Source organism: Lontra canadensis, unplaced genomic scaffold (assembly GCF_010015895.1).
Source record: "Lontra canadensis isolate GAN:19392208 unplaced genomic scaffold, GSC_riverotter_1.0 scaffold7, whole genome shotgun sequence".
Classification (NCBI taxonomy): Eukaryota; Metazoa; Chordata; class Mammalia; order Carnivora; family Mustelidae; genus Lontra; species Lontra canadensis.
Genome location: NW_022631001.1, coordinates 6,996,971 through 7,021,596, shown reverse-complemented (window position 1 = coordinate 7,021,596; position 24,626 = coordinate 6,996,971). Strand labels below are relative to the sequence as shown.

The 24,626-nt window shown below is 38.0% G+C and overlaps 1 protein-coding gene across 2 annotated transcripts in view; it reads left to right on the top strand.

Moving 5' to 3' along the window:
• HEPHL1 (hephaestin like 1) overlaps positions 1 to 24,626 on the top strand; it is an 86,151-nt gene that overhangs the window by 52,023 nt on the left and 9,502 nt on the right. For both annotated transcript variants that reach the window (XM_032852791.1, XM_032852790.1), the window contains exons 13-15: positions 3,036 to 3,175; positions 5,615 to 5,755; positions 9,856 to 9,962. In XM_032852791.1, coding sequence (XP_032708682.1) covers positions 3,036 to 3,175; positions 5,615 to 5,755; positions 9,856 to 9,962 — 388 coding nt within the window. The remainder of the gene's footprint in view (positions 1 to 3,035; positions 3,176 to 5,614; positions 5,756 to 9,855; positions 9,963 to 24,626) is intronic.

Sequence of the window (24,626 nt, the reverse complement as noted above, 5' to 3'; positions counted from 1 at the left end):
AAAAACCCTATCTCCTAGTGACCCTCACAATGTCCTTGACCCACTTGGTCAGCCTCAGCCCAGCATCTCAGCTGACTTCCCAGCAAGACAGCAGATGAGCAAGCGCTTACATGGTGCTTGGTGTGTATCTGGTGCAGGTCTTTACAGAGTTCAACCCACAGCCTCCCAACACCTGTGCCGGGAGGCCAATGCATTGTCATCACCCCACTTTGCAGACCAGGAAAGCTGACAAACAGTAAAGCATGGCTCCAGAGGCATCTGGGTCACTACCGCAATGTTACTAGGACTCTCGGAAAATGAAAGTAGAAGAAAAATTGTCTTCCCTTGGAAAGCAGGTGGTCCAGATTGAAGATGTACATATCTTTGGTTGTTAAGCATCTACTGTATGCTAGGCATTGTACCCAGTGTTGTTAAACGGTGTTAAAAAGGACAGGTGAGTTTCCTTCCCACACAGAATTCATGGCTCATGGGGAAGACATGAGACCAAGCATACTGAGCGAGATCATCACTATGAGAGGGGAAATGCTGGGCACAGACGGAGCCCACAGCAGGTGTGCATGGCCCCATGTCGGGGAGAGCTAGGGAGAAAGCAGGTGGCCAGGGAGAGCTTCTTTGAGGAAGCAGTCTTCATCCTGGGACTTGAGAAATAGGCTAGTTGAAGAGGTGGCAACTGTGTTCTTGGCCCAGGGGAGAACACTTGGAAGGCCTAGAGGTGGGAAGCACATGTGGAGCTTGAGAGAGAATGTTCAGAATGACCAAAACAGAGTGTGTGTGGTGCCAGTGAGGGGAAAGGAGGCTTGGGAGGTTGGCAGAGGCAGATAGTGAAGGGTTGTGAGGAATTTGGGGAACTGGGCAGTGGGAGGCCAACAACAGGTTTTCCACAAAGACTCACTTGGTTGAATGCACAGGTTAGGATCACTCTGCCTATAGTGTAGAAGAGAGGGGGAAGGGAGGAGTGTGAGAGGCACGTAGAATGACCACGAACAACCCAGTTCACACAGGTAAGTGAGGTAGGTGGCTTAGGTTGGAGTGCAGGTAGTTTAAGGGAGGGAAATGGACATACCATGTTTTATAGGTAAAACTGATAGGGTTTTTTTCCTCATCGCTTGTGACCATCTATCTTGGTGGTGGATTAAACACATAGTTAACCCTCACTATTGCAGACTCCATGTTTGTGAATTTGCCTTCTTGCTGAAATTTATTTGTAATACCAAAATCAAGTTTTGAGGTGCTTTGGGGGTCATTTACAGGGATGTGTAAAGCAGCAAAGGATTTGTGTCACCCGATGTGCGCATTCCCAGCTGAGGTCAGACAAACGAGGCATCCCTCTGCCTCCTTGTTTCAACTTTCAGTGTAAACAGACATCCTCCTTGTGGTCCCTTTAGTGCTACTTTTGTGTGTATATGTGTGCTTTTTGGGTGACTTAGCTGTTTAAAATGCCCCCCCAGAGTAGCACTGCCTAGTGTTCTCAAGTATGAGAAGGCCGTGATGTGCCTTACAGAGGAAATACATGTTAGATAAGCTTCATTCAGGCACCAGTTACAGTGCTATTGGCCATGAGTTTAAAGTCAATGAATCAGCAATACATACTGAATAAGATATCTTTATTTTTTTTAAGATTTTATTTATTTATTTGATAGAGATCACAAGTAGGCAGAGAGGCAAGCAGAGAGAGAAAGGGGGAAGCAGGCTCCCTTCTGAGCAGAGAGCCCGATGCAGGACTCTATTCCAGGACCCTGAGATCATGACCTGAGCCTAAGGCAGAGGTTTTAACCCACTGAGCCACCCAGGTACCCCTGAATAAGATGTCTTTAAACAGCAACACACATAAGTTAAGGATATTTATTAATCAGCTGATGAAAACATTGTGACCAGAGGTTTGAAGAAACGGGGTTGTTTTTTTTTTTTTTTTTTTTTGGAAGGTTGGGGAGGTGGCTTTTCCTCTACCCTTCAGATTCTTCTGGCTGGTCTAAGAATTAAATTGACATGAGAAAATCAAATTTATGTACACAGGGAGAATCCACATAAACATGAGAGATTCCAAAGACAGGCAAAACTCGATATATAAAGAGAAGGGGGAAGGAGTCTGGGACTTCAAAGAAAAGGAGAGCAATTCATAAGAAGATGAAAAAGAGTAAATGTTAGGTAAACAAATGGTGGCTGGGCAACTCAGAAACAAGGAGACAGAGAGAAGAATTTTAACAAACAGACTTTGCTAAATTCCTCCCTGTCTCCCACCCCTAGTTCATATTATAATGTAGTTATAATGGGATTGGGTCCTCTACCTAAATGCCTATGGGCAGTTAGGGGGAAGATCAAAGTTTTTTCCTGGACCTTTTGGGTCTTGATTGTTTTCAGCTCAAAATAATCCACATGCCAAAATGGCATCTCTTAGGGGCATTCTTTGTGAAGACCTACAAAACCTAACCTTGGATTTCCTCTAGGAGCCATGGTTTAGTATTCATTATCTCGGTGTTTGAGGTCACTTTCTAGAACACAATTCCTGTGAATAACAGAATCAACTATGCCTACATTTGTATGTGTGTATATGCAAAATATACAGCCCAGAGTCTGGCTTGAGGTATTTAAAGTGGGAAAGTAGAACATAGTGCAGAATGATACACATGAAATCTGAAGGAATTCAGGGTGATAGAGTGTGAGTGTGCACACGTGTACAGGCATGTGCGTGTGTGTGAAGTTAGTTAGTCCCAACAAGCAACAGGCCATCTTATGGGAGTCTCTGACTAAGGTTGGCCCCGTGGAGTATCCAGCAGGGCTTTGCAACGATGGTCCCCAAGAAGTAAGACCAGGGCTAGAGCTGGCCTGCTCCTATCAAAACCCCCTGAGGTGCTTTCAAGTGCAGATCCCTGGCGCCACTTCCAGAGAGCCTGGTGCAAAAGTCCAGCTCCACAGGGAGATCCCGATGGCAGCCGGGTTTGGGAAACCCTGCTCCAGAGTACCCCTGAGTCACTCAGAAGCACTCAAGGGTTTTCTACCTCCTGGCAACTTTAATTTCTGATGTTTCTACTTTACAGACACGGAGATATATTTATGAACCACACTGAAAACTGGATTGGCTCTCAGTACAAGAAGGTGGTTTACAGAGAATACACTGACGGAGAATTTGTGGAGATCAAAGCCCGACCGCCACGAGAGAAACACCTGGAACTCCTGGGTATGGCATAGATTGCAGGCGTGCACTGCCAGCCCCAAGAGTGGCCTGAGAAGGCACAGCAGGGACAGAGCAGCCTGACTCCATTGATCCAAGTGTGACATCTTCCTGTCTTCCCATATAGTCAACCAGATGACCAGATAACACGCAAACAGCCATCTATATCACCAGGGTTGTCTAACCAACATCTGTCGCCCTCAAGTCCCTTTCTCATCCCTCTGCTAAGCCAGGACATTTTAACTTGGAATAATTTGATGCCTCAGAAGAGCAGGCAGAGTATTTGCATAATTTCTTCAAGGTCCTGGATTCTCCGTGCACAGAGCCGTAAGAACGCACCATAAAAATAATTCCACCCAAAGAGAAACCCCTTACACGAGAGGAGCGCTAAGGGTGGAAGGCCTGGTTTGAGTTCAGAAGGCTCTGAACTTGGCCTTCTCAGGAACTCCCAGGCCTGTCGGAAATCCTGGGCTGCCTGACCTGGTGATCAGATAAGCTCTTCCAGTTCTCCTTCCCTGTTTTCACCTGGGAGTCACCAAACCTGACCCCATCACAAAGATGAGATCTTTAGGCTGAGGGCTAATTTAGATGACTTTCTGAAATCCATTCTCCCTTTTTTTTTTTTCCTGTTCTCCTTTTAAAATGCACAATGTGACTTATATAAATAGTATGGCTTTACACAGTACTTCTTAATATTAAAAAAGGCACCGAGATAGCTAGCTTGATAAATTATTACATGCCCCACCCATCTTCCCCTCACCCTGGTCTATCAACATTGGCATGCGAGCTTGTTTGTGACACTGAAGAGTCAGCTGCAGTGATAACATTTTTTCCTTGGAGCTGTGTATGTCGAATGAGCTCCAGGAAAAAAGCTCACTGGTCCTGCCAACAAGAGTGGGTTGCCTCTCAGAAAGTCCCAGTTGGGGTCTGCTCAGTGAAATGACACAAAGCAGTGACACCATCAGGGGCAAGCCCAGCAGTGCTTCCCCCAGAAGAGCATGAGGCCCAACCGCTCATTTTCTGCAGCTCAGGGACAGGCCTGTGCCCCTGAAGTTCCAAAGGGCACAGGGCAGGCATCCCTTTGTTCCTTATGCTCCAGGTGACCAATCAGGCCCCAAATCAGAAGACATTCACTCTCGCCAGTACAGCAGGCCATGTGGAATGAAAGCAGTAATTAATGACAAATAATAATTTTAATACATGCATACACTTTCCCCTCTCTGGAACTATACCTAACTTTGCAGTTTTAAAAACATGCATTTCTTTTCTAGCTTTAGCATGAAAAACAAAATAGCGTTTTTCTCAGACCCTTCCTGATTCATACTAAATGTTTTCTCCCAAAGGTAAAAATAGTCCAACAAAATTCCAGATTTATTTAGGACTCTTGTGGTCTTCTCAGAAAAGCAACTAAAATGATGGGTTGCATTGGTGAAGAGTGGATGGGTACAGTCAGACCCCCTACCGTGAGCATAGCTCTCTATGAAAGTAGAATCCTGGGAACACCCAAGGATGCAAAGAAATCCCCAAGGGCCATAGGATCAGGTCTGAGGTGATTCCAGAATGGGATTCTGTTAACATCGTCCTTGAAGCGATGCCACATGAAGATGCCAGTGTGTATGGTGCTCTGTTACTGTGGGGCAGGCACTGAGAAAACTGCTTTTGTGCAAGAGGGAGAGGCCCTTAGTGTAGGCAAGGGGCATTGAAGGCACATGCCTTTCTGGCAAGGGTGTGGGCCTATTTCTGCTGGCACGCAGGCTGGCTGCTTCCAACAGAAGCGTGCACGTGGGATTGCTGGGAAGAGCACGTCTCATCAAGGTATCCAAGTGGCGTTGGACATGCATGAGTGAAATCATTGTATTGATCATAAATCAGTACATAGGTGTTTCAATTTTGGTCTTACCTTCAAATCTCTTTTATATACAATATTTCATTGGATTCTCATTATAGTTTTTATTATTGATATATCCACTTACCAGATAATGAGCAATTTCGGACTTGCCAAAGGTTACATTCAGAAGGATTACAATGGAAAGTCACCATATCATGTGGATATGGCTTTTCCTGGAGACCGTCTCCGCAGCAGTAAAAATTTCGGCATTTATTGAGTACTTACTGTGTTTCAGTGCCCTGAAATAAGCACCTTGCATACATTATTTTATTTAATCCTTACTATATCTTTATGAGAAAGGTGATATTAAACCCATTTCATGGATGAGGAAATTGAGTCAGGCAGGTTCCTTAGGCAAGGTGTCTCAAATAAGTGAAGGAAGCAGGACTGGTTTGTCTGACTGCCAAACCCTACATGAGTATTTCATAAGACATATATTGCCCTCTAAAGGAAGAAGCTACGGTTAGCTTTATTTTGCTTAAAACTAACTGCATATATATTACTTCAGTGTTGAAAAGAGCAATGATAATGCTCACAGGCTTATGCTTTGCCTTTAGGCCCAATGGTTCATGCTGAGGTGGGCGACTCCATCCTGATCATATTTAAGAACAAAGCCAACCGGCCCTACTCCATCTCAGCCCAAGGTATTGCAGACATGGAGAGCGGAAAGCAGCTCCAAGCATCTGTCACAAGGCCAGGTAATTTACATGGGAGATCTGCTCCATGCTGATAAGGACACTGGACTCAACTCTCTTCTGAAATTTTCTGATCTTTGAAGGCTCTTGGAAGGCTCATCTTAATGCCAACATGTTTCATCCATCACATAGTCACTCTTAATATAGGATCATCATTCATCTAATGACCAAGTAGTTATGCTGTTTCTAGGCATCCATTAGGGACCTAAATGCGTTAAGACATAATAATAGCTGATACATATTGAATGTCATCTTTTGCCAGGTGCTACGCTTTATATTTTTAAAAAAACAAATAAAGTTTCTTTTTCCTTACAATAGCCCAACAAGGTAGACACTAACATATGTCATTGACTCTGATGCCATTGATTAGAATATCCATCATTATTCTTATCTGTTAATAAAAAAAAAAAGAACACATGGCCAATTAGACCTTAGCATGCCGCTGATTGAAAGATGCATCTTGATTTGAGTTATGTTAAAATGTAAAAAATGCACATCCTACAATTGAGGGAAATATGATATTGTTATGTCCATTTAACAGATGACTGAAGAACAGAGGGGTAAAGAACTTGACTGGGTCATACATTAGTAACAGTGAAACCTCAGTTTGTTGGACTTAGAACCTCTGCTCTTAGCCATACGTTTCTTTTGAGTTGCTTAAAATGAATTCGGAAGAAAAAAAGACAAACAAGATGAATCATTTCAGTAGTAATGCAGATTATGCCTAATGAAATTCTAAGTGGTGAAGAGTTTCAAGAATGTATCTGGGAATGTTTACAAAAGTTTCAGAGAAGGAAAATCCATAAAGATTGATTGATTGATTGATTGATTCAGAGCAAATAAAGTAGTAGTTAGGGAAAGCTTTCTAAAAGAGGTGGAACTCTACCTGGGTTTTAAAATATATACTGAAGGGAGAGAAGGTCTCATACTTTAAAGAGCGTCCTGTAACATTTACACAGTTGAAATGTGGTTGTAGTAAATGTCAGGATCCTCTGTGACCTTCAGTTACAAAATTGAGAGCAATCATAAGAATAATTAGAGGGGAATTATATTCCATTTTACTTCTCATATATATATATATATGTATATATACATACATGTATATAATACTAAATACTATAGTAATTGCAATAAAGGTCATATAAACCTGTAAAATGTTAAAGATGCATAGAAGGAAGAAAAGAAAACAATCTAATGCATCATGAGAAAAAATTAGCTAGATATTCCTACAAGGATGGGATTGAGGAAAAGAAATCTTCACTGGCCACAATTCCATCCTCTCTTGCCACTCCACACCCCACACTTCCCCCAGTTCAGAAATCTGTCTTTTGCTGCTTCAAGAAATCTCTCATGAACATTCTAAATGTCTGTCTATAGGGAGATACTCAAACACATTTTGGACTATCCTTCTGATGAACTATTACACAGCCATTAAATGATGTTTAAGAAGGTTTTAATGACATGGGAAAAACTTGTGGTATCATGTTAAGCAAAATACAGGTATAGAACAAAGGTTAAAAAGGAAATAAACCAAAATGTTCATAATGGTTGCATCTTTGAGATAGTATTTTAAGTAATAGGGTGATGCTCCTTTCTACATCTTCACCTTGTTTGTACTTTCTACATTTTCTGTATTGGATGTCTCACTTTTATGAAGAGGGAATTGGTTTTAGTTGGGTCAAAAAAGCAACTAAAGTTATTTGATGGCAAAAAGTAACTCAGGAGGGAGGAAGAAGGTGCCAGTCAGGCCTGGGGAAGGGCTCCGACAGGGCTGTGGGTCAGCTGGGGTGAGCCCTCACAGGCTGCTATGCCCTGATGGTGAGGACTGGCAAGGGACATAGTTCTTCTGTGCTGACTGGCCTTCTAAGTGTCCTTAATGGGGTTATGGGGGTAGAGGGAAGAATGATTAGAACATAGCAAAGGAGGCTTTTACTCACTGGAACTTGGAGGGAGAGAATCTCCACAAGGGTCTCTGTCTGACAAGGTTGAAAGACTCAGGAGAGCCCAGAGACGGGGGGTGGGGGAGGGTAGGAGGAAGAAATTAATTTCTTGCACAAAATCCAGACAGGTTGGAGAATGGTTAATTCAGGCATGCATGAGATAAGCAAAGCAATCCCTCTCAAATTTCTTCTTCTCCTTTTCCTTCTTTTTCATGCCGCCACTCGACATGCATGTCCTGAACATCTTCTTTTGTTTAGAACTGTGCTCCCCAGTGGGGTGAATAATGGATCATTCCAACCTTAATAATACCTCCCCTTAGCCACTCGCATTGAGGACGCTAAATATCAGTGGTTTTTCTTGCAATTAACAAGGCAGAGGGGCTATTATTAAAGGTAATGGAAACTAGACCCAAGGTTATATTGCTAACCTACCGGTGGATCAGCAAATATGGAGGAGTGACCTACAAGCATCATTTTTGTTTTGCCTTGTGGCTTGCACTCAGCTATAGGCTGTATGTCCAGATGAGAAGGGATGGGACTTAGACAGTTCAAAAAGAGATAGCAATTTTTATTTATTTATTTTTTTGATTAATTATTTTTATTAACATATAATGTATTATTTGCCCCAGGGGTACAGGTCTGTGAATCGTCAGGTTTACACACGACACAGCACTCACCATAAGACATACCCTCCGCAATGTCCATAACCCCACCATCCTCTCCATAACTCCCTCCCCCAAGCAACCTTCAGTTTGTTTTGTGAGATTAAGAGTCTCTATGGGGGCACCTGGGTGGCTCAGTGGGTTAAGAAGCCTCTGCCTTCGGCTCAGGTCATGATCTCAGGGCCCTGGGATCAAGCCCCGCGTCAAGCCGCGCATCGGGCTTACTGCTCAGCAGGGAGCCTGCTTCCCCCCGCCTCTCTCTGCCTGCCTCTCTGCCTACTCGTGATCTCTGTCTGTCAAATAAATAAAATATTTTTTTAAAAAAAGAGTCTCTTATGGTTTGTCTCCCTCTTGATCTCATCTTGCTTCATTTTTCCCTTCCCTATCCCGCAAATGCCCCAGTCTGCCTCTCAAATTCCTCATATCAGGGAGATCATATGATAATTGTCTTTCTCTGACTGACTTATTTCAGTCAGCATAATACCCTCTAGCTCCATCCATGTTGTTGCAAATGGCAAGATTTCATTCTTTTGATGGCTGCATAGTATTCCATTGTGTGTGTGTGTGTGTGTGTGTGTGTGTGTGTGTGTGTATACACACCACAAGGAGATAGCACTTTAAATGTGGCTTTCATTTGAGACTTTGACAATGTGATTATCTTGCTAATGTATGTGAGTTTATTTGTGACTCCTCTGCAAGGCTCTGGGTCAGCCACAGGGGATGCATAGATGTGGTGCCTGGCATTCATTTGTTGTAGCACACGTATGAATGAACATTTATTAACTGCCTTCAATGTGAGGCACTAACCTAGGTATTTTATTTTATTTAATCTTAACAGCAATCTGAAAAGTGGGATGACTAATCCCCTTTACAAGTGAGGAGACTAAAGGTCAGTGAAGTTAAGTAGTTTGTCAAAAGTTAGATAAATAAGAAGTGATAGGGTTGAGATTTGGAACTAAGTCTCTCTGATTCTCTCCGGTTCTAAATAGATATCATGGGTCTGCACAATAGAATCAACTGAGAAGCTTTTTAAAAAAATACTGATGCCCTATTCCTAGACTCCAGATACTTTAATTTAATTGGTTTGCAATGAGACCTCAGCAGTAAGAGTTTATAAAGCTCCTTAGTGAGTCAATCAGAAATCAAGGCTGAGTCCCACAGTAACTCAAGTGTACTCAAGCTTAGCTCTTGGGAGGGAGATATGAAATTTGAGGAGAAAAAACAGTGAGGAATACAATACATTTTCATGTCTTGAGTAAACATCCATTGATAACAGAAAGGTCAAATTAGAAAGGAATTTGTAGTCTGGAATGAAAAATCTGCCATTTTGCAAATTCAGAAAATCAAGATGTAGGTTTAATTGGAACATTTATAATGGATGAGTAATTCTCCCTAGCAATAAACATTAACCAAAATATATAAAGATCTGTTTATTTCTTCAGGTAAAACATCTGAAACAAAGGTAACACTAATAAATTCTATTTCTTCTCATTTGCTTCAGGAGAAATAAACACGTACAGGTGGAATGTCCCTAAAAGATCTGGTCCAGGACCAAATGACCCAAATTGTATTCCGTCAGTTTACTATTCAACAGTAAACTTTGTGAAGGTAAGACTGAGAAAGAAACCAAAATGCTTTAAGTAATATGGCTTTAAATCAATTATTCAAGTTATCACAACTTGGTTGAATATATGTGAAGGGTGTAATGGTTGAGAGCAGAAATTTCAAACTATGGCCATGCACATTTGTTAACATCGTCTATGGTTGAGTTGAGTGGTATTAAGAAAACAAAATTCAAATGAGTAGATTTTAGAGGTCTCATGGGCTTTATTCAACAATTCATGATTTGGGCAGCTTCCCTCCTACAGATAGGAAGGATCTCTGAAGAACTGTACAAAATGAATGACTTGTATAGGCAGAAGGGGGCAAAACAAGGAAGTTACTAGCAAAGAGTGGATAGTTTATGGCAGGGTCACCTTCCTTTAAGGGATAGCAGGGGTCTGTCAAGCAGATTACCTCACTAGTGCTAGTGATTGACTAGTTTAAGATTCTATTCCTGGGAGAGATTGAAACTGGAATTAACCTAGGAAGTAAGTCTTGGTTTGGTGATATGGGTTTAGCACAAGTGACTCCATTACGTACCTGTTGTCTTTTTTTTTTTTTTTTAAGAGTTTATTTATTTATTTGACAGACAGAGATCACAAGTAGGCAGAGGCAGGCAGAGAGAGAAGAGGAAGCAGGCTCCCTGCTGAGCAGAGAGTCCAATGCGCGGCTCGATCTCAGGACCCTGGGACCGTGACCTGAGCCGAAGGCAGAGGACTTAACCCACTAAGCCATCCAGGCACACCTGTCATGATTCAGATCGTTGAATCTCTGTGGTATTCATAGGTCACAGATTCAGGTTTACATTTCTTAAGTTGGTCATTCTCTTCATTCTTTTTCCAATGTTCCAGTCTTAGTGAGACCATTTGCTCACTTAGCAGCTATGAACATGCATTTCAAGCTTTTGAGGGAATACAGTGCACCAGGGAGACTACTGTGATGATTATAAGCAGAACAATCCCCACTTTATGGTGTGCACTTTGGAGCCAGGATCCCCAAGGCAAACCAATCAAAATAAAATGAGTCAAAGAAAGACCAGATTGAAGGAGTCACTTTCTAAAGCCAAGTGGCTTATTCAGTGGTTTTATGTATCTGAGTTTCAACTTCCCAAGAAATGCTATCCAGGTGCAAGTGGTGGTGTCCACAGCACAAACACCTCCTTGTTCAGCTAAAAGATAATAAAAGGCTATCCTATGATCCAGGACAACTTTGGCCTTGCAAAGATGGGGACTGCTCGTGAGATCTTTTTGTGATTGGAGCTGATCTGATTCAGATAATCAGAAGAATGTAGGGGGGCAAATGTGCTATGATTTGTATATGCATTTGTGTTTAACTGAACAAAGTACAGTCATAACTAGAGAAAGGAAAAACAAAACATGGATATTCTGACCATAAAAGTTGGACTTTGTAAGTGATTCCTAAGTGGTGGTGGTGGGGGTCAATTAAGAATAGAAGAAAAAAAAAAGAATAGAAGAAAAACTGGTCAGAGGGTGGACCACAGGGTCTTTAGCATCATAGTCTTTGAAGACAAATCCAGCAGTCTGAAACCCTAACCCCACCTTAACAAGGGCCTGAAAGATATAGATGATGGTGTTATCTTTCCAGACCAATACCAGAGTAAAGGAAAGAAAGAGAAGGAAGTGTTTCATGTTTAGTTAAAGTATGAAGCTTTGATGTGGTATCTTGGTTGGAAACAGTCTACCTCAACATAGGCTATTTCTTTTCCTAGTCAATTTGATTTGGAAATCTCCAATGTTTGTACAGAACCAGATGACAGGTAGAGCCTTCTTCAGCTCAGTAATCAGGAGCACTTGATAAGCTCTTCCCTTGAGCCTCAGTCTTACAAAAATATCAGAGTACGATAATAACTTTCTGTGAATAATTAAAGACTTTAACATTATCCATGGTTAAAGGTATAATGAGAGTTCATTATCATGGAATTCACAAGGAAATTTGGTTATTTCTGTAACATACAACATTTTAAAAATAACTGGAATTATACTGATAACATGATATTAGGATGTATCAAATTTCTAGGAATTTTACACAATTTCTAGAACATTTATAATATGTATCTGTACAAATATAATATAAAGAAGGCTTAACATTACTTCTTATTTCGTAATGTTTCCCATGTGATTTAATGTATCAAATTAGTGCAACATCTCTCTTCTAATAAGGAGAGAGAGCAAATCTTTTTTTTTTAAGATCTATTTATTTACTTGAGAGGGAGAGAAGGTGAAAGGGGAGGGGCAGAGGGAAAACCCCAAGCAGACTCCGCACTGAGTGTGGAGCCTGATGCATGGCTCAGTCTCATGACCCTGAGATCACAACATGAGCCACAACCAAGAGTCAGATGCTCAACTGACTGAGCCACCCAGGTGTCCCAAGAACAAATCTTTTGAAATGTTCTAGGGACCCTCTCAAAATATCTTAAAAGTTGGTTCATGGCCAAAAAGACTCCATTTAAAATTTGATTTGGGGAAAGTTTCTCAAAAATATCAAAAGGTTAATACTTGGCCAGGGGCTCCTGGGTGGCTCAGTTGTTCAGCGTCTGCCCTCGGTTGAGGTCATGATCTCAGGTTCTCAGGATCGAGCCCCGTGTCAGGCTCCCTGCTAGACAGGAAGCCTGCTTCTCCCTCCACTCCCTCTGCTTGTGTCTCCTCTCTCGGTGTCTCTCTCTCTGTCAAATAAATAAATAAAATCTTAAAAAAAATACTTGGCTAAATAGGATCATAGTTTCCTGTGAAACAGTAAGTAGTTTTCCATTTAACCAGAGTCATAAGTCTGCATGAGGCAAATACAGAATGATAAATAGTTCTAAGAAAATCTTAGCTCTTTTAGTAGAGAAGACTCAGTTCTCTTACATATTTAATGTTGATAAAGACAACATTAAATATAGAATATTATTTTGGTAAGACAGAATCTTTGTTTTGTAGGCAGATTACTTCAAAGGTAAAACACATATACACACAACCATTACTATTGTTTATCAAGAGCAAACCAGTCATCCAAAGAAACTGTCTTTTTAACGGAGAGGAAACCAAATTCTAACTTCATACCAGTGTATTTTTTTTTTAAAAGTGTGATTAACAAACTATTAGTTATAGGGTCAATATATTGACTCAACAATTCTATGTATCACTCAGTGCTCACCACAATAAGTACTAGTCACCACCTGTCACCCTACAACATTATTATAATACTATTGTAATAATGTTTGTGATAATATGTATGTAACATTTCCTATGCTGTATTCTTCATCTCCTAGATTTATTTATGCTATAACTGGAATTTTGTTCCTCATAATCTCTTTCATCTAGTTCACCCAACCCCCCCCATTGCCTCTCTGACAACTAACAGTTTATTTTCTGTTTTTAAGGGTCTCAGTTTTTGTTTATTTGCTTATTTGTTCTTTGTTTCTTTCTCTGTTCATTTGTTTTATTTTTTAGATATTTTTTCTTACTTTCTAGAAGTGAAATCATATGATATTTTAATTTCTCTGACATATTTTTCTTAGCATATTACCCTCCAGTTTCATCCATATTGTCATAAATGACAAGGTCTCACAAATCTTTTTTACAGGCCTCGATGTGTGTGTGTGTGTGTGTGTGTGTGTGTAAAATCTTTATCCATTCATCTATAAACAGGCACTTGGGTTGCTTTCAAATCTTGACTATTGTGAATATGATGCAATAAACATAGGGGTGTATATATCTTTTTGATACCCAGTAGTGGAATTACTGGAACATATGGCATTTCTGGTTTTAATTATGAGGAACCTCCTTACTGTTTTCCACGGTGGCTGCACCAAGTTACATTCCCGCCAATGGTGCAAGAGAGTTCCTATTTCTCCACATCCTCACCAACACATCTTTCATGTGTCTGTAGTCCATCTGTATATCTTCTTTGGAAAAATGTCTACTCAAATCCTCTGCACATTTTAAAATTTAATTATTTGCTTTTTGGTATTGAGTTGTTTAAGTTCCTTATATATTTTTAATATTAACTCCTTATTAAAGATAATTTGCAAATATCTTCTCCCATTTAGTAGGTTGCCTTTTCATTTTGTTATTGGTTTCATTGATTGTACAAAAGCTTTTTATTTTGGTGTAATTCCAATTTTTTTTTTTTTTGCTTTTGTTCCTCTTACCTGAAAGATATACCTAGAAAAATGTGCTATGGCTAGTGTCAGAGATTTTACTGCCTGTGCTCTCTTTAAGGATTTTTATGGGTTCATCTCACATTTAGGTCTTTAATCCATTTCAGTTCATTTTTGTGTGTGGAGTAAGAATGTTTCATTCTTTTGCATGTAGCTGTTCGGTTTTCCCAACACCATTTATTGAAGAGACTGTCTTTTCCCCCATTGTATATCTTTCCCTCCTTTATCATAGATTAATTGATCATATAATCATAAGTTTATTTCTAGTCTCTCTATTCTGTTCTATTGATCTATGTCTCTATTTCTGTGCCAATATCATACTAGTTTGATTACTACAGCTTTGTAATATAGCATGAAATCTGGGATTGTGACATCTACAGTTTTGTTCTTTCTCAACATTTCTTTGATTTGTAGTATTTTGTGGTTACATACAGATTTTAGTTCATTTGTACTAGTTCTGTAAAAGATGCTATTAATATTTTGATAGAGATTGTGTTGAATCTGTAGATTGCTTTGGGTAGTATAGATATTTTAACAATATTTATTCTTCTAATCCATGAGCATGGAATACCTTTCCAGTTGTGTCATCCCTAGTTTCCTTCATCATTGCTTTATAGGTTTCAGAGTACAGGTCTTACACATCCTTGGTTAAATTTATTCCTAAATATTTTGCTCTTTTTTGGTACAATTGTAAATGGGATTATTTTCTTAATTTCTCTTTCTACTACTTCATTATTAGTGTATAGATATGCACCAGTTTTCTGTATATTAACTTTGCTTTCTGCAACTTTGCTGAATTCATTTATCAGTTCTAATAGTTCTTTGGTGGAGCCTTTAGGGTTTCCTATATGTAACATCATGTGATCCATAAACAGTGACAATTGTACTTCTTCCTTATCAATTTGGATGCTTTTTATTTCTTCTTCTCATCTCACTGCTATGGCCAGGGCTTCTGGTACTATGTTGAGTAGAAATGGTGAGAATGAATTTTTTTTTTGTCTTGTTCATGATGTTAGGTTCATGAACTAACTCTGAACTTTGTTCAGAGTTTTTATCATAAATGAATGTTGAATCTTGTCAAATGCTTTTTCTGCATCTATTGAGATGATTATATGGTTTTTATCATTTCTTTTATAATATGATATATCACATTGATTGATTTGCAAATACTGAACCATCCTTACATTCCTGGAGTAAATCCCGCTTGATTGTGGGGAATGATTTTAACTTTAATGTTGAATTCTGTTTGCTAACATGTTGTTAAGGATTTTTATATCCATGTTCATCAGAGATACTGGGATGTAGGTTTTTGTTTTGTTTTGCTTTGTTTTATAGTGTCTTTGTCTGGTTTTGGCATCAGGATAACATACAGATCTTGTCCACTTATGAGCCCATGGCAGCCTCAGGCAGGCACCTCAACAGCACAGGGACAAACCCTCCCCTGTGCATCCATAGCAGACAAAGCAGATCCTTGCAGCTTACTTCTCTGAGGGCAGACACATTTCTGCCACAACAGTACAGGCACACAACCCACATAGGAGACACCCCGGTATCACCTGTTTCTGGTGACCAGGGTGTGCTACAGGACCTCTTCTACAAAGGCCACTACTTTCAAGAGCAGGGATGTGGTTGGCTTCCCTACTACATAGAAACAAACACAGTGTTAGACAAAATGAAGAGACAGAGAAATATGGGCCAAATGAAAGAATAAGACACAATCACAGCAAACTAGCTAAATGAAATGAGATAAGCAATATGCCTAATAAAGAATTCAAACTAATGGTCATAAAGATACTGGATTTAAGAGCAGATGAACTCAATGAACACTTCAACATAGAGATAGAAAATACAAAAAGGAACCAGTCAGCAATGAAGAATTCAATAACTGAAATTTTAAAAAATATATATACACTACAGGGAATAAACAACAGAGTACAGGATGCAGAAGAATGGGTCAGTGATCTGGAAGACAGAGAATGGAAAGCAACCAAGCAGAAAAATTTTAAAAAGAATAAAAAGAATAGTAAAAATGAGGATATGTTAAGGAAACCCAATGACAACATCAAAAATGATACTACTCACATTATAAGGATCTCAGAGGAAAAAGAGAAAGGGGAGCTGAAAATTTAATTGAAGAAATAATAGCTGAAAACTTCCCAAATCTGGGGAAGAAAACGGACATCCTGAACTAAAAAGCACAGAAGCTTCTAGCAAGATTAACCCAAGGAAGTCCACAGCAAGACACATAATAATTAAAATGGCAAAAGTAATGATAAAGAGGGGATTTTAAAAGCATCAAGAGAAAAGAAAATAGTTACATACAAGGGAAATTCCATAAGGCTCTCACCTGGTTTTTCAGCAGAAACTTCCCAGGCCAGAAGAGAGTGGCATGATATATTCAAAGTGCTAAAAGGAAAAAAACCTGCAACTAAGAATACACTACCCAGAAAAGTTATCATTCACAGTAGAAGGAGAGATAAAGTGTTTCCCAGACAAACAAAAGTTAAGAAGTTTATCACCATTATACCAGCTTTAGGAGAAATGTTGAAGGAAATTCTTTGAATGAAAAGAAAAAGCATAACCAGAGGAAAACTCTGAAAAGAAAGACTTTCACAGGTAAAAGCAAACATATATTATAGGTAGTAGATTAATCACTTATAAAGTCAGTGTGAAGATTAAAACAGAGAAGTAGCAAAATTGATTATATCTACAAAAATCAGCCAAAGGAAACACAAACTAAAAAGATGCAAAATACGAAATCATATACATTATATGTGGAAGGCAGTAGAAATATGTTACTTTTAGAATATGTTTGAATTTAAGCAACCATCAATAACATAAACTGCTATGTACATAAGATATCATGTATAAATGTAATGGTAACCACAAATAAAAAACCTATAATCGATTTAAAAAATGAAGAGAAAGGAACCCAAACAACATTAAAGAAAGCCATCAAACTATAAGGGAAGAAAGGAAGAGAAGAAAGAATACAAAAGAACTAAAAAACAGCAAGAAAACAGTTAACAAAAGGGTAATAAGTACACACCTATCAATAATTTCTTAAAATATAAATGTAACAAATGTTCCAATTAAAGACATAGGATGCTTGAATAGATTTAAAAAAAAAAAGACCCATCCATATGCTGCTTACAAGAGATTCACTTCACACCTAAAGACATACAGAAACTGAAAGCAAAGAGCTAGAAAAGCATACCAAGCAAATAGAAGTGAACAAGAAAATGGACAGGCAATACTTATATCAGATATTTTGGCCTTTTTTTTTTTTGGACAGATATATAGACTTCAAAAGAAAGACTCTAGTAAGTGGCAAAAAAAGGTCATTGCACAATGATAGAGGAAACAATCCAAGAAGAGGATAAAATAATATAAATATTTATGCACTGAACATAGAGTACTTAAATAAATAAAGCAACAGACATAAAAAGAGAAATTGACATAATACAATAAGAGTAGGGGACTCTAGTACCCCACTTACATCAGTGGATAGATCACGCAGACAGAAAATAAACAAAGAAATGGTGGCTTTGAACAACACATTAGACCAGCTAGAACTAACAGATATGTACAGAACATTTCAAACCCAAACAGCAGAATACACATTCTTTTCAAGTGCACATGGAACATTCTCCAGGACAGATCATATGTTAGGACACAAAACATGTCTCAATAAATTTAAGAAGATTGAAATCATATCAAGCATCCTTTCTGCCCACAACTATATGAAATTAGAAGTCAAGTACAAGAAAAAAATCCTGAAAAGAATGCAATTACATGGAGGCTAAAAATATGATACCAAACAATAAACAAGTCAATCAAGAAGTCAAAGAAGAAATACAAAAAATAAATGGAGACAAATGAAAATGAAGATACAATGGCCCAAAATCTTTGGGATGCAGCCATAGCAGTTTTAAGAGGGAAGATAATAGCAATACCTCAAGAAGCAAGAAAAATCTCAAATAATTTAGCCTTACCCCTAAAGGAACTAGAAAAAGAACAATGACCAACACTAGTAGAAGAAAGGAAATAATATAGATCAGAGTAGAAATAAGTGAACTAGAGACTAAAAAAAAAAATAAATAAATAAATAAATAGAAAAGATCAATGAACCCTGGAGCTGGTTCTTTGAAAAGATTGACAAAATTGATAAACCTTTAGCCAGACACATTAAGAGAAAAAGAGAGAGGACTCAAATAAAATCAGAAATGAAAAAAGAGAAATAACAACTGACATCACAGAAATGTAAAAGATTATAGGAGAATATTATAAAAAATTACTAAAAATTGGACAACCTAGAAGAAATGGATAAATTCCTAGAAACATATAACTTCCAAAACTGAATCAGAAAAATGGGAAATTTTAACAGACCAATTACTGGTAATGAGAATCTGTAATCAAAATACTCCCAACAAACTAAAGTCTGTTACTTCACACATGAATTCTATGATACATTTAAATAAGAATTAATATCTATTCTTCTCAAACTATTCCAAAAATAGAAGAGGAAGGAAAACCTCCAAACTCATTCTACAAGGCCAGCATTATCCATATATTGTGTACTTTTGATATTAAAAATTTTTTAACTTAAATTTATTATAGTCTGAGCCAGCATGACTCAATTAAAAATTTCTTTCCCAAGATTCCCTTCTACAAACCTTCTACAACTTCCTTTTTTACACCCAAATTTTGTCCTTTGCTTTTCCTCTTCCTTATTCTGAAATAATCAGCCTCACTCTAGGACAAAATTACTTTCTTTTCCCTCAACAAAAATGCATCTCCATTTCTCATACCTTCTTCTACCAAAAACACACCACCTAGTTTCCTTACAGAGTCATTTCCCTTATTGTTTCTAGTAGCTTGAATATATTGAATTTTTAACCATTAATCACCATAATTTCTAGTGAAAATAAAAAACTAAACAATTGTTAACTGTCTTTTACACTAGCATTCTGTGGTTTGACAAATTTATAAATGCATTTCAAAATTTATAGAAATATATTCTACCTCAAAATAAATTTTTCAATGGGGCATACAACTTGTTTATTAATAAACCCAAATATCTTAAGTTTCTTGTTCATAAGAAGCAAAAAAAAGTAAGTAAACCCATGTTCAGTAATTAGCATTTCTGTATTTTATCTGGAAATGATCTAGATATTAAGTTATTATTCATCATTTCATTTCACTTAGCAAAACTCTAAAGTTTTAAGTTATCAAAAAGATGTGAGGAGACTATTTAAGTAGACATACCATAAAATACCACTATTGCTTAAAGGTTCACCTAAATATCACCAGCATTTTTCACAGAGTTAAAACAAACAGTCCTAAAATGTGTATGGAAACACAAAAGACCCTAAGTAGCCAAAGAATCTTGAAAAAGAAGAAAAAAAAGCTGCTGGTACCACAATTCTGGACTTTGGACACTATTACAAAGCTGTAGCCATCAAGACACCATTATACTGGCACAAAAAACAGACAGATAGATCCACAGAAGACATACAGATGGGCATCAGACACATGGAAAGATACTCCATATCACTCATCATCAGGGAAATACAAATCAAAACCAGGATGAGATACCACCTCTCACCTGTCAGAATAGCTAAAATCAACAACACAGGAAACCCTAGATTTTGGCAAGGATGCGGAAAAGGGAAACTCTCTTGCACTGTTCGTGGGAATACAAGCTGGTACAGTCATTCTGAAAAACAGTATGGAGGTTCCTCAAAAACTTAAAAATAGAACTACTTTATGATCCAGCAATTGCTCTGCTAGCTATTTATCTAAAGGATATAAAAATACAGATTCAAAGGGGTGCATGCCATCCAATGTTTATAGGAGCATGATCAACAATGGCCAAACTATGGAAAAAACCCAAATGTCCATTGATTAATGAATAGATAAAGAAGACGTGATGTGTGTGTGTGTGTGTGTGTGTGTGTGTGTGTGTGTGTGTGATGGAATATTACTTGACCATCAAAAAGAATGAAACCTTTTCATTTATAATGACATGGCTGGAGCTAGAGAGTATTATGCTCAGGGAAATAAAGTCAGTCGGAGAAAGACAAATACCATGATATCACTCAGATGTGGAACTTAAGAAACAAAACAGATGAACATAAGGGAAGGGGGGAGAGAGAGAGAAGGAAGCAAACCATAAGAGACTCTTAACGATAGAGAACAAACTGAAAGTTGATGGAGGGGAGCAGAGGAAACGGGCAAATAGGTAATGGGTATGAAGGAGGGCACTTGTCATGATGAGTACTAGGTGTTATATATAAGTGATGAATCCCTGAATTCTGCTCCCGAAATAATATTACACTATAGTTAACTAACTAGAATTTAAATAAGAACTTCAAACATTAAGAAAAGTTCACCCAAAAACTCTAATTCCAGTTACATCTATTAAATTCACTTGTTTTTTAACAATCATGTTTAGAATACTTATGAAAATTTCATCATACAAATTATTTTTCTTATTAACAAAATTCTTAACAGAGGTAATGTAGACTTATTTAATTAATAAACCCAGGTAGAATAAAAGTTGTAGGTCTGCATTATTGAATGTTAATAATTCTAAAGACATGTACATTTTAATTAAGCTATCAGACTTAATTAGCTTTAGTACTGAATACTTTTCCCAGATCACATGAACCCAGAAAGCATTTGGGTTAATTTCTATTATATTTTTGAGAATTTTTTTTTAATTTTTTTTTAAAGATTTTGTTTATTTATTTATTTGACAGACAGAGATAACAAGTAGGCAGAGGCAGGCAGAGAGAGAGGAGGAAGCAGGCTCCCTGCTGAGCAGAGAGCCCCATGCAGGGCTCAATCCCAGGACCCTGGGATCATGACCTGAGCCAAAGGCAGAGGCTTTAACCCACTGAGCCACCCAGGCACCCCATATTTTTGAGAATTTTATAAATACTTAATTCATTTAAGTATTTAATTTTCTTTAAGTCAATTAAATAGAGCTCTTTTACGAATTCATTTTGGCAATATTATCTACCACACACACACACATACACACACACACACACACACAGACATAAACAGATCTTATAGATTCTGTTCTAAAATGTTGCCATGAATCAAGCACAATAATACAAAATCCAATAGTTATAAAAGAAGTTAGATCTAAATTGTGTTACTGATAGATGGAAGAAGTTAAGGTTACCTATTAAGATGGTCAAAGCTTTTTATTACTATTTCTGGAGAAGACGAGATTTTTCATTTGCCCAAGTTCCAAAGAAACTCCCCACCTCCTTGTTTTTCCTCTGATAAGAATTATCTCCATGAAGTTTGTATTTCAAAGAGATGACTAGATAAGAGTTCCTGGAGAACACCAGGTAGAATATTTCCAGTCTCAAGCACAAGGAAAGAATGCCAGTTTTTCCAAAAGAACTGGCAGAACTATTTCCTGAGGTCAGAACTTTTACAGTATTTGCAAGCTTTTTGTAATAAATAGATGAGGTTTGGGGGATTGGTAAATTGGTAATAGGTGGATTTTGAATTGTTTCTAGAGCTGCATTTTTTGTTTTGTCAAGATTTGTGAAATAAGGGTAGTTGCTTTAATTCCTCAAAGAATTGGGTTGCAGCCTAAATGATATCAAGGGGCTGATGTACCCACCTAACCTCATTATTTTCAATTTGGCTTTTTAAAAATATATGTCAGGAGAGGATTTCCAGCTAAGATGAAAATAAAAAGATATCTATGGATTTAGAACTGTTTGTCTCTGGAATGTTTTAGTAAATCTTTCTACAAATGCTTGAGATGTTTTTCTTTCCCTCTGGATACATCATGTCATTTTTGCCAGGCAATTTAAAAAAAATTCTCTCGGTCTCATTGTCAGCTTCCAATCTGGTCAACTTCTTGCCACAGAACTACTTTAAAAAATTCGTGTAAATATCTTGTCACCTTTCAGCCAGGAAAATATTTCTGGCAGTACTGAATACTCCTTGTATAGAAAAGCAGTCCCTGAAGAGGGTAAAAGATACTAATTTCCCAAGATCCAAAGTCACATGCAAAGATAGGCAAGAGAAAGAAATGGCAACCTGCATGTCCCAGGCAGGCAGAAAGCCAAGTCAAGTTCTTAGGACATAAAAGAAACAGGAAGGCAATAGTTGTCCCTGGGAGAGAAATGATCAATAACCAACAGGTATGGATTTGGAAAGGAAAGGACAATATGAAGTTTTATTTTCCTTTCTTAACTGGACACTATAGACAGATGTTCAGGAGACCTAACTCTTGGTAAGAATTCTTACCCTTTTCTGACTTTTGCCAGTTCTCTCAGGATCCCCACTGTAGGCTCCACTCTCTATTAGGATTTGGCAAGGTTTTTCATTCATTTTAATTTTAGTTTCCCCTGGGCTTTTTAAGGGAATAATGTAACAGTTTACAAAAAAATCTGTCAGGGTCTTATCGATTCTGGAGGTGGGGGGCATTATGAGGGGCTCTTCTTTGTAGGTAAGTATGGGGGCATTTGAGTGGATATTGAAGAATTTGCACAAAACCTGTGAGGATGGTTTTTCTCCTTATGTCTCAGCTGATTACAAATGAGACATCAATTTCTGGGCCAGTGTTTTGATGATGGACTCCAGGGAGCATGTAATGAAGAAGTCCTAAGTATTGTTTCAGATACCTTTTGCATCTTTAATTTTTCATTAGACTTTTGCAAAGACAATTTGCATGAAGTTATTTTGGAATCTTAAAGCCTTTTGGAAGCTTTTAAATCCCAATTAAAATAGGTATCCCATTCTCTCTGCTTGATTTGGAAACCCTTGTTTGTAAATGTACTTCTTAAATCAATGATCTTGTCTCATTGGAATGTTCCCCATGATGGCCATTGTAATTCTAGGTTGTCTTTAGTTAGATTTTGCCATTTTAGTAGTATTTATAGCTTCTGGGGCTGTAGTTTCAAGACATAAAATAAGTAGATGTTCCAGAAGGTGGTATGCTCAACTCTTTGAAATTTGAGGATCTCTCTCTCTTTCTCTCTCTCTCTCTTTTTCAGCTAAGCCTTTGGGTCTCTTGGAGTCAAACTAATACCCACGGGGGCTGTGCCACTGGGTTGGGGATTATGTGGTGTTTTACACTGTGCCTTGTTACTTGGACATTTTCTTGAGGTTTATGAATGACTGAGTGTCAATCTAACCTGTTCTGTGACCAACTTATTCTACCACAAGAGTCTTAGAGTTTAGTAGCAGATGCTCTAACAGCTTTTAAGTGCTCAATCCATGCCCACCAATTTTGTAGCTTTTGACTTCCAATATTCCATTAGCAATAGCCTTTATCTACACAAAACAAGTAAAACAAAATTCTATTTTGGACCCAGCCCAGCTTTCAAGTTAGATCCAGTCCAACTCCAACCAGTAACGACCAGCAGTTCCCAATGTGGAATTTGGGGACTGAACCAAGGGCTGGGGATTCCAGTCCAACGGAGAACTGTGGAAAGCTAATTAGAGTGGGAGCTTGACACAAAGAGAGTGGAGCTCAGAACCAAGGAGAACTTATCCACAGCCCTCAGAAATGGTCAGAAAGAGAATTCAGAGGGTCTGAGGTATCATGCCTGTTTCTCACTGTTCCTGAAAGCCATCAGGAGTGTTCTTTGGATTCCATCACTGCTACCAATTCTCTTAAAAAACAAAACTCAACTGAGTACACTCTAGAGTCCTACAGGCTTTATTCAATAACTTATGAATCAAGGAGCATCCCACCTAGCAGATAGATCAGAGCTCCAAAGAGCTGCACAGAATGAAAGACTTTCATAAGCAGAAAGGGATGGGATAAGGAAGTTACTAGTGAAAAATGGATTATTTGTGGCAAGGTCACCTTCCTTTAGGGGATGGCAGAGGTCTAAGAAGCAGATTACCTCATTGGTCATGACCAGGTAACTCCAGATTAAGACTCCACTCTGAGGAGAGGTTGAAATGGTAATTAAGTTAGGTATTAAATCTCAGTTTGGTGATGTGAGCTTTGCATAAGTGACTCCATTTGGAGTCTATTATCTCTTTGTAAACAGTAGTTATTACAGAAACAGTATGGCCAGCAAAGTAAAAAAAATATTTACTATCTGGTGCTTTACCAAAAAAAGTTTGCCAAACCTTGATCTAAAATATGGGTTAAAAAAAACAACAACAAATAAAATCCCTGTGTGTCAGTTACCAAATTTAGAACTTACACTACATCAAAAATTAATGATCTACTACATATTGGCTAATTGAACATAATAATAATAATAAAATAATTTACAAGGTAGCTGGAAGCAAAAGAGGATATGTAAATAGATAATCATAGAATAAAATATATTTTAATGTAATTTATATCATGGTTTTTGATGTGAGAAATCTATCACTTGTAAAGGTATTGCCATTGCCATTGGACTTGGGAAAGAAAGCACACTCCAAACATAACTGAAACTGCAAACTATTTGAATAATAAGTAGATTAACTTTACTTAGCAATTAAAGATTCAATACTGACTTCAAGTC